Source organism: Oncorhynchus nerka, linkage group LG27, assembly GCF_034236695.1.
Source record: "Oncorhynchus nerka isolate Pitt River linkage group LG27, Oner_Uvic_2.0, whole genome shotgun sequence".
Taxonomy (NCBI): domain Eukaryota; kingdom Metazoa; phylum Chordata; class Actinopteri; order Salmoniformes; family Salmonidae; genus Oncorhynchus; species Oncorhynchus nerka.
This window is the reverse complement of record NC_088422.1, coordinates 88099574-88118467: the sequence shown is the minus strand read 5'-3', so window position 1 is coordinate 88118467 and position 18894 is coordinate 88099574. Positions and strand designations below refer to the sequence as shown.

At 45.5% G+C, this 18894-nt stretch overlaps 1 protein-coding gene across 1 annotated transcript in view; it reads left to right on the top strand.

Moving 5' to 3' along the window:
* fah (fumarylacetoacetate hydrolase (fumarylacetoacetase)) overlaps positions 1 to 18894 on the top strand; it is a 33342-nt gene that overhangs the window by 2848 nt on the left and 11600 nt on the right. The window contains exons 3-11 of the mRNA XM_065012234.1: positions 272 to 393; positions 848 to 897; positions 1395 to 1485; positions 6882 to 6979; positions 7133 to 7185; positions 8212 to 8311; positions 10254 to 10384; positions 11409 to 11484; positions 13119 to 13165. Of these exons, the coding sequence (XP_064868306.1) occupies positions 272 to 393; positions 848 to 897; positions 1395 to 1485; positions 6882 to 6979; positions 7133 to 7185; positions 8212 to 8311; positions 10254 to 10384; positions 11409 to 11484; positions 13119 to 13165 (768 nt within the window). The remainder of the gene's footprint in view (positions 1 to 271; positions 394 to 847; positions 898 to 1394; positions 1486 to 6881; positions 6980 to 7132; positions 7186 to 8211; positions 8312 to 10253; positions 10385 to 11408; positions 11485 to 13118; positions 13166 to 18894) is intronic.

Sequence of the window (18894 nt, the reverse complement as noted above, 5' to 3'; positions counted from 1 at the left end):
TGGGTTTCTTGCTCCTCGGGGTCCAGGCTGGGTTACTTGCTCCTCGGGGGTCCAGGCTGGGTTTCTTGCTCCTCGGGGGTCCAGGCTGGGTTTCTTGCTCCTCGGGGGTCCAGGCTGGGTTTCTTGCTCCTCGGGGGTCCAGGCTGGGTTTCTTGCTCCTCGGGGGTCCAGGCTGGGTTACTTGTTATGAGGGCTATATACAGTATAAAATCAAATAATACTTTAGATTTTTATTTGTTTGCTCCATCATATGTTCCAACCTCTCGACTAGCCGACCCTGAATGCGTTCATGGGTCTGGGGTACGAGGCATGGAGGGAGGCCAGGAGGAGTCTTCAGCAGCTGCTGTCTGCCAACGAGACCACGCTCAGAGACGACGTCAGCCTCAGGAGCAGGTCAGTCTCCAGCACTTCTGTAGCACTTTTTTACAATTACGGTATTTATTGGATTTTGCCATATGTAAGAAGCACTTCTATAGCACTTCTATATTCTATAACACTTCTATATTCTATAACACTTCTATACTTTATAGCACTTCTATATTCTAACACTTCTATACTTTATAGCACTGCTATATTCAATAACACTTCTATATTCAATAACACTTTATATTCAATAACACGTATATAATTTATAGCACTTCTATATTCAATAACACTTCTATAGTACTTCTATAACACTTCAACAGTTCATGTCAAATATATTGAATTATTATATTAATTGTTTAGGATATGGTTTTTGGCCGCAATCAGAATCATATTATGTTCTTGTATTCCCTTATCCTTTAATTTTCTATCGTGGTTTGTAGCATGTTTACTTTTCTGTAATGTGTGTGTGTTTATGTCTCAGAGCGTTCTTCCATAAGAGTTCAGCCATGATGCATCTGCCTGCTGAGATAGGTGAGTTGTTAAACAGTAGGACAAGAGGCAAGGAGAGGAAGCCACTTTAGACTATTGACATGCACCCAATATTTCACTCCTCCTGTCTCTTCACTGAGCTTGATGTGTCCTACAAATGTCCCTAAGCATAGATCTAGGATCAGATTTATGGCTCTGCCATTGCTAACTTTAACTCTCAGTGGTATTAAACCAAATCTGACCCTGTATCAGATGAGAGGATCATCCAATGTGTTTGAGAAGGAAGCAAGGAGATAGGACGCGAGGAGTCAAGACAATGCAATTGAGGTGTTTGTATAATGCTTGAACAAGAGGGGGCGCTGTTAACCAATAGAACTTTACTAGTGATTGTGAGATTTGTGTTGATCTAAATGTTGATATAAAAGGTTCTGAAGGCTGATCATTGGTTCACTGTACATATTTAACAGTGTCACCTAATTGCCCTCTTTCTCTCTCTCCATCACACACACAAACATGCATCTATATATAACCACACACAGGTGACTACACTGACTTCTACTCATCCAGGGACCATGCCACCAATGTTGGCATTATGTTCCGAGGGAAGGAGAATGCCCTGATGCCCAACTGGTATGATATGACAACCAACACTTCATCTGTGTCCCAAATGGCATCCTATTCCCTTTATAGTGCACAACTTTTTTTTAAAATTTTTACCTTTACTTAACTAGGCAAGTCAGTTAAGAACAAATTCTTATTTACGATGACGTACTACCAAACCCTAACGACGCTGTGACAATTGTGCGCCGCCCTATGGGACTCCCAATCACGGCCGGTTGTGAAGCAGTCTGGAATCGAACCAGGGTCTGTAGTGATGCCTCTAGCACTGAGATGCAGTGCCTTAAACTGCTGCGCCACTCGGCCCAAAAAGCTCTTGTCTAAGTAGTAAACTACAAAGGGAATAGGGTTCCCTGTAGGGTTCCCTGTTCCACAACTACACTGAGTGGACAAAACATTAACGAACATCTGCTCTTTCTGTGACAGACTATCCAGGTGAAAGATATGATCCCTTATTGATGTCACTTGTCAAATCCTCTTCAATCAGTGTAGATGAAGGGGAGGAGACAGGTTAAATAATAATTTAATCATTGAGACAATTGAAACATAGATAGTGTATGTGTGCCGTTCAGAGGGTGAATGGACAAGACAAAAGATTTAAGTGCATTTGAACGGGGTATGGTAGTAGGTGGCAGGTGTACTGGTTTTTGTCATGAACTGCAACTCTGCTGGGTTTTACACACTGAACAGTTTCCTGTGTGTGTCAACAATGGTCCACCACACAAAGGACATCCAGCCAACTTGACACAACTGTGAGAAGCATTGGAGCCAACATGGGACAGCATCCCTGTGGAAGGCTTTTGACATCTTGCAGTCCGTGCTCTGACGAATTGAGGAGGGGGGTTGCAACTCAGTATTAGAAAGGTGTTCTTAATGTTTTGTTCACTCAGTGTATATCTCTGTTTTTCATTCCCCACGTACTAACTAACCATATTATTAGATGTAGACAGAGTAACTCACTAACTATAACCATATTATTAGATGTAGACAGAGTAACTCACTAACTAACCATATTATTAGATGTAGACAGAGTAACTCACTAACTAACCATATTATTAGATGTAGACAGAGTAAATCACTAACTAACCATATTATTAGATGTAGACAGAGTAACTCACTAACTAACCATATTATTAGATGTAGACAGAGTAACTCACTAACTAACCATATTATTAGATGTAGACAGAGTAACTCACTAACTAACCATATTATTAGATGTAGACAGAGTAACTCACTAATTAACCATATTATTAGATGTAGACAGAGTAACTCACTAACTAACCATATTATTAGATGTAGACAGAGTAACTCACTAACTAACCATATTATTAGATGTAGACAGAGTAACTCACTAACTAACCATATTATTAGATGTAGACAGAGTAACTCACTAACTAACCATATTATTAGATGTAGACAGAGTAACTCACTAACTAACCATATTATTAGATGTAGACAGAGTAACTCACTAACTAACCATATTATTAGATGTAGACAGAGTAACTCACTAATTAACCATATTATTAGATGTAGACAGAGTAACTCACTAACTAACCATATTATTAGATGTAGACAGAGTAACTCACTAACTAACCATATTGGTCAGGTTCTCTGAAAACCATCCACTAGAAGTCAAACTCAGATAACAATGTAGCTTTTCTTGTTTGAGTTTTTATCTCTCCTGGTGGTTATTTGGAGAGAGACACGGTGAGAAAAATAAATTATATATAAAAAGAGAGATAGAAGAGGAGAGAATAAGAGGGAAAAATAAGAAAAGAGAGAGAACAAGATAGAGAGGGAGAAAGGGGGAGAGAAACATGCTAAGGCCTGGTGCTGTACTGTGACCTATGATGTGTGAGGGACACAATTAGTTTTCTCTAATTGACTGGAGCGTTCGGGCGGTTTCAGTTCTTTCACACACTGCACCATCCTTCCAGTCAGTCTGCAGTCCAACACTGCACCATCCTTCCAGTCAGTCTGCAGTCCAACACTGCACCATCCTTCCAGTCAGTCTGCAGTCCAACACTGCACCATCCTTCCAGTCAGTCTGCAGTCCAACACTGCACCATCCTTCCAGTCAGTCTGCAGTCCAACACTGCACCATCCTTCCAGTCAGTCTGCAGTCCAACACTGCACCATCCTTCCAGTCAGTCTGCAGTCCAACACTGCACCATCCTTCCAGTCAGTCTGCAGTCCAACACTGCACCATCCTTCCAGTCAGTCAGTGAGTCTGCAGTCCAACACTGCACCATCCTTCCAGTCAGTCAGTGAGTCTGCAGTCCAACACTGCACCATCCTTCCAGTCAGTCAGTCAGTGAGTCTGCAGTCCAACACTGCATCATCCTTCCAGTCAGTCAGTCAGTGAGTCTGCAGTCCAACACTGCACCATCCTTCCAGTCAGTCAGTCAGTCAGTGAGTCTGCAGTCCAACACTGCACCATCCTTCCAGTCAGTCAGTCAGTGAGTCTGCAGTCCAACACTGCACCATCCTTCCAGTCAGTCAGTCTGCAGTCCAACACTGCACCATCCTTCCAGTCAGTGAGTCTGCAGTCCAACACTGCACCATCCTTCCAGTCAGTGAGTCTGCAGTCCAACACTGCACCATCCTTCCAGTCAGTCAGTCAGTCAGTCAGTGAGTCTGCAGTCCAACACGGCACCATCCTTCCAGTCAGTCAGTCAGTGAGTCTGCAGTCCAACACGGCACCATCCTTCCAGTCAGTCAGTCAGTGAGTCTGCAGTCCAACACTGTACCATCCTTCCAGTCAGTCAGTCAGTGAGTCTGCAGTCCAAAACTGCACCATCCTTCCAGTCAGTGGGTCTGCAGTCCAACACTGCACCATCCTTCCAGTCAGTCAGTCAGTGAGTCTGCAGTCCAACACTGCACCATCCTTCCAGTCAGTCAGTCAGTGAGTCTGCAGTCCCACACTGCACCATCCTTCCAGTCAGTCAGTCAGTGAGTCTGCAGTCCAACACTGCACCATCCTTCCAGTCAGTCAGTCAGTGAGTCTGCAGTCCAACACTGCACCATCCTTCCAGTCAGTCAGTCAGTGAGTCTGCAGTCCAACACTGCACCATCCTTCCAGTCAGTCAGTCAGTGAGTCTGCAGTCCAACACTGCATCATCCTTCCAGTCAGTGGGTCTGCAGTCCAACACTGCACCATCCTTCCAGTCAGTCAGTCAGTGAGTCTGCAGTCCAACACTGCACCATCCTTCCAGTCAGTGGGTCTGCAGTCCAACACTGCACCATCCTTCCAGTCAGTCAGTCAGTGGGTCTGCAGTCCAACACTGCACCATCCTTCCAGTCAGTCAGTCAGTGAGTCTGCAGTCCAACACTGCACCATCCTTCCAGTCAGTGGGTCTGCAGTCCAACACTGCACCATCCTTCCAGTCAGTCAGTCAGTGAGTCTGCAGTCCAACACTGCACCATCCTTCCAGTCAGTCAGTCAGTGAGTCTGCAGTCCAACACTGCACCATCCTTCCAGTCAGTGGGTCTGCAGTCCAACACTGCACCATCCTTCCAGTCAGTCAGTCAGTGAGTCTGCAGTCCAACACTGCACCATCCTTCCAGGCAGTCAGTCAGTGAGTCTGCAGTCCCACACTGCACCATCCTTCCAGTCAGTCAGTCAGTGAGTCTGCAGTCCAACACTGCACCATCCTTCCAGTCAGTGGGTCTGCAGTCCAACACTGCACCATCCTTCCAGTCAGTCAGTCAGTGGGTCTGCAGTCCAACACTGCACCATCCTTCCAGTCAGTCAGTCAGTGAGTCTGCAGTCCAACACTGCACCATCCTTCCAGTCAGTGGGTCTGCAGTCCAACACTGCACCATCCTTCCAGTCAGTCAGTCAGTGAGTCTGCAGTCCAACACTGCACCATCCTTCCAGTCAGTCAGTCAGTGAGTCTGCAGTCCAACACTGCACCATCCTTCCAGTCAGTGGGTCTGCAGTCCAACACTGCACCATCCTTCCAGTCAGTCAGTCAGTGAGTCTGCAGTCCAACACTGCACCATCCTTCCAGGCAGTCAGTCAGTGAGTCTGCAGTCCAACACTGCACCATCCTTCCAGTCAGTCAGTCAGTGAGTCTGCAGTCCAACACTGCACCATCCTTCCAGTCAGTCAGTCAGTGAGTCTGCAGTCCAACACTGCACCATCCTTCCAGGCAGTCAGTCAGTGAGTCTGCAGTCCAACACTGCACCATCCTTCCAGTCAGTCAGTCAGTGAGTCTGCAGTCCAACACTGCACCATCCTTCCAGTCAGTCAGTCAGTGAGTCTGCAGTCCAACACTGCACCATCCTTCCAGTCAGTCAGTCAGTGAGTCTGCAGTCCAACACTGCACCATCCTTCCAGTCAGTCAGTCAGTGAGTCTGCAGTCCAACACTGCACCATCCTTCCAGTCAGTGAGTCTGCAGTCCAACACTGCACCATCCTTCCAGTCAGTGGGTCTGCAGTCCAACACTGCACCATCCTTCCAGTCAATGAGTCTGCAGTCCAACACTGCACCATCCTTCCAGTCAGTGGGTCTGCAGTCCAACACTGCACCATCCTTCCAGTCAGTGGGTCTGCAGTCCAACACTGCACCATCCTTCCAGTCAGTCAGTCAGTGGGTCTGCAGTCCAACACTGCACCATCCTTCCAGTCAGTCAGTCAGTGAGTCTGCAGTCCAACACTGCACCATCCTTCCAGTCAGTCAGTCAGTGGGTCTGCAGTCCAACACTGCACCATCCTTCCAGTCAGTCAGTCAGTGAGTCTGCAGTCCAACACTGCACCATCCTTCAGACACCACAGCTGCTGTTCATATGGCTGTTGTCTTTGTCACGGTTGGGAACCTCTATGTAGAACCTCTCTTCTTTCTGTCTCTCTTTCCATTTTTCTTCATTTCTTACTCTCTCTGGATCCGTATTTCTGTATTTGTACAATGCTATAAACAAACGGATTGATTGGCTGAACGATTGCCTGACTGATTGACTAGCTGTTTGTTTGACTGGCTGGCTGCCTAGCTGACTGACACATTGGCTGGCTGGCTAACTGACTGACTGGCTGGCTGACTGACTAATTGCCTGTTTATTGGACTGGCTGGCTGGCTGAATAATTGATTGGTAGCCTCAAGGTTAGAGTGTTGGGCCAGTAACCAAAAGGTTGCTGGTTCCAATCCCGGAGCTGATACGGTGAAAAAAATTGGTCCCTGTGCCCTTGAGCAAGGCACTTAACCCCAATGTCTCTAGGGGCTCTTGACAATGGTGATCACACTCTCTGTGGCTGTCTTAGGGGGAGTTGGGATCTGCAAGAAACACTTGTGTGACAAATATAAACCCCCCCAAATGATTATTACATTACATTTAAGTCATTTAGCAGACGCTCTTATCCAGAGCGACTTACAATTATGTTTGTTTGACTGACTGATTGTGTCCCTCAGGTTGAGGCTGCCCGTGGGGTATCATGGCAGGGCCTCTTCCATAGTGGTGTCTGGGACCCCCATACGCAGACCCTCTGGACAGATGAGACCCGACCAATGTAATGAAACACAACGCCTAGTCTGAAAATCAAAGCAGACTCTGAATTCAAAGAGAAACACACACACACACACACAAAACCTCTCAGACCAGTGTCACTTTGTTTTTGTGTCCCTCACTAACGGTCTTCCTCTTCCATTGTGTTCTCTCTTAGCTAAGCCTCCTGTGTTTGGCCAGTCCAAGCAGCTGGACATTGAGCTGGAGATGGTCAGTATACACTTTATATAGCTACACTTTATTACAACCAAGGAGATGGTTCATATCAATGGCATCACAAAACAATGATCTGTCTCTCTCACTCTCTTTCTCTGCCTTTTGTCTAATTTCTCTCTCTCTCTCTCTGTCTCTTTCTCCCTTGCTGGCTCTCTTTCTCTCTCTGTCTCTTTCTTTCTCGCTGGCTCTCTTTCTCTCTCTGTCTCTTTCTCTCTCGCTGGCTCTCTTTCTCTCTCTGTCTCTCTCTCACTGGCTCTCTTTCTCTATGTCGCTCTCTCTCTCGCTGGCTCTCCTTCTCTCTGTCGCTTTCTCTCTCTCGCTGGCTCTCTTTCTCTCTCTATGTCGCTCTCTCTCTCGCTGGCTCTCTTTCTCTCTATGTCGCTCTCTCTCTCGCTGGCTCTCTTTCTCTCTGTCACTCTCTCTCTCTCGCTGGCTCTCTCTCTATGTCGCTCTCTCTCTCTCTCTGTCTCTCTCTCTCGCTGGCTCTCTCTCTCTATGTCGCTTTCTCTCTCGCTGGCTCTCTCTCTCTGTCGCTTTCTCTCTCTCGCTGGCTCTCTTTCTCTCTATGTCGCTCTCTCTCTCGCTGGCTCTCTTTCTCTCTCTGTCTCTCTCTCTCGCTGGCTCTCTTTCTCTCTCTATCGCTCTCTCTCGCTGGCTCTCTTTTTCTCTATGTCTCTCTCGCTGGCTCTCTTTTTCTCTATCTCTCTCGCTGGCTCTCTTTCTCTCTCTATGTCTCTCTCTCTCTCGCTGGCTCTCTGTCTCTCTCTCTCGCTGGCTCTCTGTCTCTCTCTCTCGCTGTCTCTCTCGCTGGCTCTCTGTCTCTCTCTCTCTTTCTCTCTCTCTCTCTCTGTCTCGCTGGCTCTCTGTCTCTCTCTCTCTCGCTGGCTCTCTCTCTCTCTCTCTCTCGCTGGCTCTCTCTCTCTCTCTCTCTCTCTCTCTCTCTCTCTCGCTGGCTCTCTTTCTCTGTCTCTCGCTGGCTCTCTTTCTCTGTCTCTCGCTGGCTCTTTTTTTCTCTCTCAGGCATTCTTTGTAGGTGGAGGTAATCGTCTTGGTGAGCCCATTCCCATAGAGAGAGCCCACCAACACATCTTTGGCATGGTGCTAATGAATGACTGGAGTGGTAAGGCCTCACACACACACAGTTATACACTCACTCACTCTCAGACTCATGCACACACACACACACACACACACACACATGAGTACACACACAGTCACTAACAACTACACACACACTCACACGCTTACTCACTCATGAGAACACTCACAAGTCACGATAACAAACACAGACTTACTCACTTATTTACACACTCGTATGTGCATACACACACACCTACACAGCCCACCTCACTTTAAGACATAAATTAACAAGCACCATACCGTATTTCTTTATTTTCAAAATAATGTATCTATCGACTATAACAGCCAATAGTAGAATCATTAGCCAAAAATTATATATCAGTAAATGAAAAATCCTAACGTCAATAACACTAATTGAAAAACATCCACTTTCCATAATAACACTAACTTAAGTTCCTTAATTTAGTTCTGCATTATACATGTTGTGTAAACATTTCATATTTAGTCACTGGGATCAGGGTAAGTTACTCAGGAAAACATGACAGGTTATTTTTATTGATGAGGCAGAAGGATCTCAGGAGGAGTGATTTCGACTGTAGCCTTGAGATTTCAAGATCGTCTTCTCTCCATCTCTCTCTTTCTGTTGCGATCTGTCTCTCTCTGTGTCTCTTTCTCTCTCAAGAGAACATCCCTGGTCATCCCTACTGCCTCTTATCTGGCGGACTCAATAAACACAAATGCTTTGTTTGTAAATGATGTCTGAGTGGTGGAGTGTGCCCCTGGCTATCCGTACATTTAAAAAACAAATGTGCAGTCTGGTTTGCTAAATATAAGGAATTTGAAATTATTTTTACTTTCACTTTTTATACTTAAGGATATTTAAAACCAAATACTTTTAGTCTTTTACTCAAGTAGTATAATGCTGGGCGACTTTCACTTTTAATTTTCTATTAAGGTATCTTTACTTAAGTATGGCAATTGGGTACTTTTACCACCACTGTAGGGAATAGGGTGCTATTTGGAACGCAGCCTACTAGGCTTCACCTTATTGTTCGTTTGCCAGATCCCATATCGACTCCAATGCTTCCCACAGTTGTGTCAAGTTGGTTGGATGTCCTTTGGGTGGTGGACCATTCTTGATACACACAGGAAACTGTTAAGTGTGGAAAAACCCAGCAGCGTTGCAGTTCTTGACACAAACCAGTGCGCCTGGCACCTACTACCATACCCCGTTCAAATGCACTTAAATCTTTTGTCTTTCCCATTCACCCTCTGAATAACACACATACACAATCCATGTCTCAAGGCTTAACAATCCTTATTTAACCTGTCTCCTCCCCTTCATCTACACCGATTGAAGTGGATTTAACAAGTGACATCAATAAGGGATCTTAGCTTTCACCTGGTCAGTCTGTCATGGAAAAGGCAGGTGTTCATAATGTTTTGTCCCCTCAGTGTATTGTAAGGGCTTTGGTCAAAAGGAATGCACTATATAGGGATTAGGGTGCCATTTGGGACGTGTTTTCCACCCCTGCGGCTCAGACTCCCAAATGTAAGGGAGTCTGAGCCAGGTTCCACCTCGGTTAATATGTAGAGTAGAGGGGTATTGATAGTTGAAATAGATTTTCCTGCTGACTACAGTACATGATCATTTATCACATCCCTCAACACAATATTTCATAGAATAGTTCCTGGATTGTCAATAGTCAAAAAGACCAGTAGTTCAGTTGAACATCCCACAACTTCACCTACACAATACCAAGGTTTTGAAGCTATGCACAGGTGCTGTTAGTACAGGTACTTTAGCTGTGTTGGTCTACGATCATCCAATCAACATAGGATGGACTCATCACTGGGCAGGTTACATAGTATTCAAACCTACCTGTGATCTGTGTGTCCACTGAGGAATATTCAGTAAATACCAGTTCAACATCGAATGGTAAAATAAAGGGTAACCACTCTTCTTCCTGTGTGTGTTCCAGCCAGGGATATCCAGGCGTGGGAGTACGTTCCTCTGGGTCCGTTTCTGGGGAAGAACTTTGGGACAACCATCTCACCCTGGGTGGTTCCTATGGAGGCCCTGCTGCCCTTCGCTGAGCCCAACACTGTCCAGGTGAAGAACACAAACAGTATAGTAGTGTAATATAGTATAGACCTGGTGGTCCTGCTGCCCTATAGTATACTGCGGGTGGTCTGGATGTATTTTACATTACATTATGGGTGGTTTGGATGTATTTTACATTACATTATGGGTGGTCTGGATGTATATTACATTATGGGTGGTCTGGGTGTATTTTACATTATGGGTGGTCTGGGTGTATTTTACATTATGGGTGGTCTGGATGTATTTTACATTATACTGCGGGTGGTCTGGATGTATTTTACATTCTTCTGCGGGTGGTCTGGATGTATTTTACATTCTACTGCGGGTGGTCTGGATGTATTTTACATTCTACTGCGGGTGGTCTGGATGTTTTTTACATTCTTCTGCGGGTGGTCTGGATGTATTTTACATTCTTCTGCGGGTGGTCTGGATGTATTTTACATTCTACTGCGGGTGGTCTGGATGTATTTTACATTCTACTGCGGGTGGTCTGGATGTATTTTACATTCTTCTGCGGGTGGTCTGGATGTATTTTACATTCTTCTGCGGGTGGTCTGGATGTATTTTACATTCTACTGCGGGTGGTCTGGATGTATTTTACATTCTTCTGCGGGTGGTCTGGATGTATTTTACATTCTACTGCGGGTGGTCTGGATGTATTTTACATTACATTATACTGTGGGTGGTCTGGATGTATTTTACATTACATTAACACTTACATTTTCATCATTCAGGTAAGCTTTTAGTAATGAGAGCCAGTATCCACACTGTGTTAGAAAAAAAGGTGCCATCTAGAATCTAAAAGGGTTATTCAGCTGTCCCCATAGGAGAACCCTTTGAAGAACCTGTTTGGTTCCAGGTAGAACCCTTTTGGGCTCCATTTTCTACATGGAACCCAAAAGGGTTCAACCTGAAACCAAAAAAGGTTCAATATGGAACCAAAAAGGGCTCTCCTATGGGGACAGCTGAAGAACCCTTTTTTCTAAGAGTGTTGTGGCTCTTCATGCTCTTCTATTTCCACTTCCTGTTTCAGGATCCAAAGCCCCTCCCTTATCTATGCCATGACGATGCCTTCACCTTCAACATTAACTTATTTGTGTCAGTGAAAGGTATGTTGGGTTTTACACAAACACACACAACACACACCTACGTGCACAGACACAGTAAAAAGGAATTGTTGGTGAATGAGTGCCTTGCCTTGGTAATTAAGCACACACACACAAGGGAGGTAATGATTTACCATTAAGAGCTTTGTATTCCTTACGACCAAGACTGTTCATTCTCTCTGTTCTGACTTTCTCTCTCTCCTGACTTTCTCTCTCCTGACTCACTCTCCACTGACTCTCTCTCTCCACTGACTCTCTCTCCACTAATTCTCTGACTCGCTCTCTCCACTGACTCTCTCTCTCCACTGATTCTCTGACTCGCTCTCTCCACTGACTCGCTCTCTCCACTTACTCTCTCTCTCTCCACTTACTATCTCCCTCTTCACTGACTATCTCCCTCTTCACTGACTCTCTCTCTCTCCACTGATTCTCTGACTCGCTCTCTCCACTGACTCGCTCTCTCCACTTACTCTCTCTCTCTCCACTTACTATCTCCCTCTTCACTGACTCTCTCTCCACTAACTTTCTCTCCACTGACTCTCTGTCCTGACTATCTCTCATGACTCTCCACTGACTCGCTAGCTTGACTATCTCTTCTAACTCTCCACTGACTCTCTCCACTGACTCTCTGTCCTGATTTTCTGTCCTGACTCTCTCTCCAGTGACCTCTGTCCCTACTCTCTCATGACTCTCCAGTGACTCTCTGTCCTGACTCTCTCTCCTGTCTATCTCCATGGACTCTCCGTCCTGACTCCCTCTCATGACTCTCCACTGACTCTCTGTCCTGATTCTCTGTCATGACTCTCTCTCTACTGACTCTCCGTCCTGACTCTCTCTCCACTGACTCTCCGTCCTGACTATCTCTCCTGTCTATCTCCACTGACTCTCCGTCCTGACTATCTCTCCTGACTCTCCACTGACTCTCTGTCCTGTCTGTCTCCACTGACTCTCCGTCCTGGCTATCTCTCCTGTCTATCTCCACTGACTCTCCGTCCTGACTATCTCTCCTGACTCTCCACTGACTCTCTGTCCTGATTCTCTGTCCTGACTCTCTCTCTACTGACTCTCCGTCCTGACTCCCTCTCATGACTCTCTACTGACTCTCCGTCCTGACTCCCTCTCATGACTCTCCACTGACTCTCCATCCTGACTCCCTCTCATGACTCTCCACTGACTCTCCATCCTGACTCCCTCTCATGACTCTCCACTGACTCTCCATCCTGACTCCCTCTCATGACTCTCCATCCTGACTCCCTCTCATGACTCTCCACTGACTCTCCATCCTGACTCCCTCTCATGACTCTCCACTGACTCTCCATCCTGACTCCCTCTCATGACTCTCCATCCTGACTCCCTCTCATGACTCTCCATCCTGACTCCCTCTCATGACTCTCCACTGACTCTCCATCCTGACACCCTCTCATGACTCTCCATCCTGACTCCCTCTCATGACTCTCCACTGACTCTCCATCCTGACTCCCTCTCATGACTCTCCACTGACTCTCCATCCTGACTCCCTCTCATGACTCTCCACTGACTCTCCACTGCTCTTCCTATGTATTCTGAGGTATTATTGAGGGGGTATATCAGGTGTTGATATCCTGTCTCAATCAACTGTTGTGGGTTGTTTTTTTCAGGAGAGGCAATGAAGGAAGCAGCCACTATATGCAAGTCCAACTTCAAGGTAAGCAGTTGAAGTAGACTTTGGATAGTTTACTGGACTCGAGTCACATGACTTGGTCTCGAGTCTGACTCGAGTCACATATTTGATGACTTCAGATTCGACAGAAAATAAATTAACTTTAGGCTTGACTTCGACTTGGAGCCTCAAGACTTGGGACCCAAGTTTGACTTGAGACTGATGACTTGAAATAATTTGTCACTCATTTTGTGGCACACTACTCTCCACGTAGCCAGAGAGCAACAGATTGGCTGGTGAAACACACACTTGGCCCTCTGATTGGACCAGAAAACGGTAAATTAATAAAGGTCTGGTGAGGTAGAGCAGTGTTTCTCGAAGCGTAGAAGGATTTATTTGTGGGGTCGTGAGCAATGTTCCCTCAATTTTTCTGGCACTGAGATAATTTAAGTTCTGATGAGCACAAACTTGAACGTTGTGAAATTCTGTGCACCTTCCAGTGCATGTTTACTGTGAACACTGAGGCTGTATCTGCTTTAAGATATTTTTAACAGTGACCAAGTAGGCTACACTGGCTATTTGAACATAATGGAGGCCTACCAGAGTGGAGAAAATGCATCCCATAACATTTTAACATGGAAGTAGCCGTTCTATCATTCAGCCTACAGTAACAGCCAATGTGTGGGGTTCATTGTAGTCCATAAAAAAAATGCAGGGCTTGACATTAACCTGTTTATCCACTTGTCCTTCAGACAAGGAGGTGACTGAAAATGTTTTTGTGTTTGATGCAAGAAACCCCTTTACAAAATCAAATTAATTATTATTCCCATACCATTATTACAGAGAATCAGACAAACTATGCTACCCTATGACTATTGGTTACTTAGTTTATTTAAGCCTGTCTCAAAATACAACACTGCCCCTTTAAGACAAAAATATATATGTTAATCTGTCTTGCTTTTCAAAGATATCTAGAAATGTACATGTTTTGTGTTCTTGTAGGAAGCAATCAATCATCTATTGCTGATGACAAATGATCTAGAACTGGGCTAATACCTCACTAAATAGCAAAGGATATGAACACGTGACTACATGAAGCTCTTGCTTTGATCTCAAAACAATCACATCTACTCATGACCACAGCTGTAAACACAGTCCAGTTCAAAGTTAATGGCATTGATCCATATGGTCATTTTGCATATAGGCCTACTGCAGCTCTGATTGGTTATGCTGCCGGTCTGTGTAGAGTAGGGATGAGTCGTTGCAATAGAATCCTACTGTGATGCGTTCTGCCTACAACATCATCTCTAGCATGGTTAGTTCAGTATGTTGCATTGACAGAGGCTAATGTGTTGATTCCATCACAATCGCCACAGGAAAGGGAAACGTTGATAGTGTTAACTAACAGGGAAAAGTCTAGAAAGTGGAGGGAATCTCGTGTCTGATATTTATTCTGTGAGCTGCACTGCATTCACAGACTACTGCACACCCCCAAAAGTTTAGAGGGAATGTTTGTTGTGAGTATGAAACTGAATTTTTAAAACAGATTTTAATTGGCTACATACACATACATTTTATATTTATACCGTTGCCTATTTGATCTGGTTTCAGGCATAGGCTCACGGTATTACACCAAATGATTGTCTAAAAAACATCTCATCTGTGCTTCAGAACCATCAAGTTGCACGTCTTGACTGTTGACCAATGAACAGTGATCTGCATTAGCTCACAAAGGCTCATATCCAGATTAGTGTTCAGAAAGCGTTTCGTTTTCTCCGGTTTTGCCTGGTCAAAACAGAGTAAGACTACATTTATATTATCCATATAAAGTGAACCACGTATCTACAGTTTAGCAATCTACTACGGACACATCTTTTCCAGAACAATAACGCTCTGCTACGTGGCGATTTCATTGATCATTTTCTAATTTCAGATAATCCTAGTTTGGGTGGTAACTGGCTATATGTCTGAAGATAGCTGTAACATCACACAGCCTTGAATATTATGGGATAAAGAAGTAGAACTACCATATTCTGGTGAATTTATTAGGACATGTGTGAGGAAGAAAGGGTCTTCCCAGTTGACAATGAGCTGCAGACAGGCGGCCCTCCAGATTGACAGGCAAGGTGCAGGCAGGCGGCCCTCCAGAGTGACAGGCAAGGTGCAGACAGGCGGCCCTCCAGAGTGACAGGCAAGGTGCAGACAGGCGGCCCTCCAGAGTGACAGGCAAGGTGCAGGCAGGCGGCCCTCCAGAGTGACAGGCAAGGTGCAGACAGAGTGACAGGCAAGGTGCAGGCAGGCGGCCCTCCAGAGTGGCAGGCAAGGTGCAGGCAGGCGGCCCTCCAGAGTGACAGGCAAGGTGCAGGCAGGCGGCCCTCCAGAGTGACAGTCAAGGTGCAGGCAGGCGGCCCTCCAGAGTGACAGGCAAGGTGCAGGTAGGCGGCCCTCCAGAGTGACAGGCAAGGTGCAGACAGGCGGCCCTCCAGAGTGACAGGCAAGGTGCAGGCAGGCGGCCCTCCAGAGTGACAGGCAAGGTGCAGGTAGGCGGCCCTCCAGAGTGACAGGCAAGGTGCAGACAGGCGGCCCTCCAGAGTGACAGGCAAGGTGCAGACAGGCGGCCCTCCAGAGTGACAGGCAAGGTGCAGACAGGCGGCCCTCCAGAGTGACAGGCAAGGTGCAGACAGGCGGCCCTCCAGAGTGACAGGCAAGGTGCAGACAGGCGGCCCTCCAGAGTGACAGGCAAGGTGCAGACAGGCGGCCCTCCAGAGTGACAGGCAAGGTGCAGACAGGCGGCCCTCCAGAGTGACAGGCAAGGTGCAGACAGGCGGCCCTCCAGAGTGACAGGCAAGGTGCAGACAGGCGGCCCTCCAGAGTGACAGGCAAGGTGCAGACAGGCGGCCCTCCAGAGTGACAGGCAAGGTGCAGGCAGGCGGCCCTCCAGAGTGACAGGCAAGGTGCAGGTAGGCGGCCCTCCAGAGTGACAGGCAAGGTGCAGGTAGGCGGCCCTCCAGAGTGACAGGCAAGGTGCAGACAGGCGGCCCTCCAGAGTGACAGGCAAGGTGCAGACAGGCGGCCCTCCAGAGTGACAGGCAAGGTGCAGACAGGCGGCCCTCCAGAGTGACAGGCAAGGTGCAGACAGGCGGCCCTCCAGAGTGACAGGCAAGGTGCCTCCGCTGCATACAGGCCTATTATCCTGGTTTCTCTGGACACCAGAGGAGTTAGAAGATCTCCCTAGTTGATATTGGCTGCTAACATGAATGACTTTCATCTAAAAATGCAGGTGTAAAACACAGTTTATTTCTGTGTCTTGCACTTTGAAAAATGAATCGCTGTTTATGGCTGTAATGACAGGCTACATTTGCGCAGCGTAAGAGCGGGTCGCAAGCTTTGATCCATATTAAAATTAATTTTTACATAACAGAAATATTTAGTTTGATAAAATAATGAAAAGGGCTGTCAATCAATAGACAAAATATTGTAGTTGAACAAGTCAATGTGTGTGTGTATGTATGTGTATATACAGTGCCTTGCGAAAGTATTCGGCCCCCTTGAACTTTGCGACCTTTTGCATTTCAGGCTTCAAACATAAAGATATAAAACTGTATTTTTTTGTGAAGAATCAACAACAAGTGGGACACAATCATGAAGTGGAACGACATTTATTGGATATTTCAAACTCTTTTTACAAATCAAAAACTGAAAAATTGGGCGTGCAAAATTATTCAGCCCCCTTAAGTTAATACTTTGTAGCGCCACCTTTTGCTGCGATTACAGCTGTAAGTCGCTTGGGGTATGTCTCTATCAGTTTTGCACATCGAGAGACTGACATTTTTTCCCATTCCTCCTTGCAAAACAGCTCGAGCTCAGTGAGGTTGGATGGAGAGCATTTGTGAACAGCAGTTTTCAGTTCTTTCCACAGATTCTCGATTGGATTCAGGTCTGGACTTTGACTTGGCCATTCTAACACCTGGATATGTTTATTTTTGAACCATTCCATTGTAGATTTTGCTTTATGTTTTGGATCATTGTCTTGTTGGAAGACAAATCTCCGTCCCAGTCTCAGGTCTTTTGCAGACTCCATCAGGTTTTCTTCCAGAATGGTCCTGTATTTGGCTCCATCCATCTTCCCATCAATTTTAACCATCTTCCCTGTCCCTGCTGAAGAAAAGCAGGCCCAAACCATGATGTTCAGGGTGATGAGCTGTGTTGCTTTTACGCCAAACATAACGTTTTGCATTGTTGCCAAAAAGTTCAATTTTGGTTTCATCTGACCAGAGCACCTTCTTCCACATGTTTGGTGTGTCTCCCAGGTGGCTTGTGGCAAACTTTAAACTACACTTTTTATGGATATCTTTAAGAAATGGCTTTCTTCTTGCCACTCTTCCATAAAGGCCAGATTTGTGCAATATACATCTGATTGTTGTCCTATGGACAGAGTCTCCCACCTCAGCTGTAGATCTCTGCAGTTCATCCAGAGTGATCATGGGCCTCTTGGCTGCATCTCTGATCAGTCTTCTCCTTGTATGAGCTGAAAGTTTAGAGGGACGGCCAGGTCTTGGTAGATTTGCAGTGGTCTGATACTCCTTCCATTTCAATATTATCGCTTGCACAGTGCTCCTTGGGATGTTTAAAGCTTGGGAAATCTTTTTGTATCCAAATCCGGCTTTAAACTTCTTCACAACAGTATCTCGGACCTGCCTGGTGTGTTCCTTGTTCTTCATGATGCTCTCTGCGCTTTTAACGGACCTCTGAGACTATCACAGTGCAGGTGCATTTATACGGAGACTTGATTACACACAGGTGGATTGTATTTATCATCATTAGTCATTTAGGTCAACATTGGATCATTCAGAGATCCTCACTGAACTTCTGGAGAGAGTTTGCTGCACTGAAAGTAAAGGGGCTGAATAATTTTGCACGCCCAATTTTTCAGTTTTTGATTTGTTAAAAAAGTTTGAAATATCCAATAAATGTCGTTCCACTTCATGATTGTGTCCCACTTGTTGTTGATTCTTCACAAAAAAATACAGTTTCATATCTTTATGTTTGAAGCCTGATTTGTGGCAAAAGGTCGCAAAGTTCAAGGGGGCCGAATACTTTCGCAAGGCACTGTATATGTGTATATATATATATATATATATATATATATATATATATATATATATACTTGACTTGAACAAACTTGACTCAACATGCACTTAGAATGCAGAGACGAACTGTTCTACTCCAGACTTGCTTGTGGGGCAATTCCATTTCAATTCCAGTCAATTCAGTAAGTACACGAAAATTCCAATTATTTTCAATGAGGAACATTTGGAATATGGTTTACATTCTGAATTGGAATGCAGCTCTTATGGAATGCAGGACTGGCCCAGGGGTTTTGACGAGCTGTTGATGAGATACATTAGCGATACATCACGGTCACTACTGTGATGCCTATGACATGACAAATATTAACAACTTAAGAAAATAGTGACCTATCCCTATAGATAATTTGTAATCAGCAATAGATGATTGATTGCTTCCTTCATTGAGATACATTAGTGTTTACTGCATTAAAGGGATAGGTCACTCTATTTTCTTAAGTTGTTAATATTTGTCATGTCAGAGGCAGTTAAGAGTGCAGGAGTGACAGCATCTACGATGACCCTTACATGTCTTTGCCAGAGGCAGCACAGGCTAACGGTTAGCATTGACCATTGAGTTTCAATGTTTCAACGCAAATGCCCATGAAATGAAAGACTTAGCGTAGATACTGTCACACTACTGGTCTC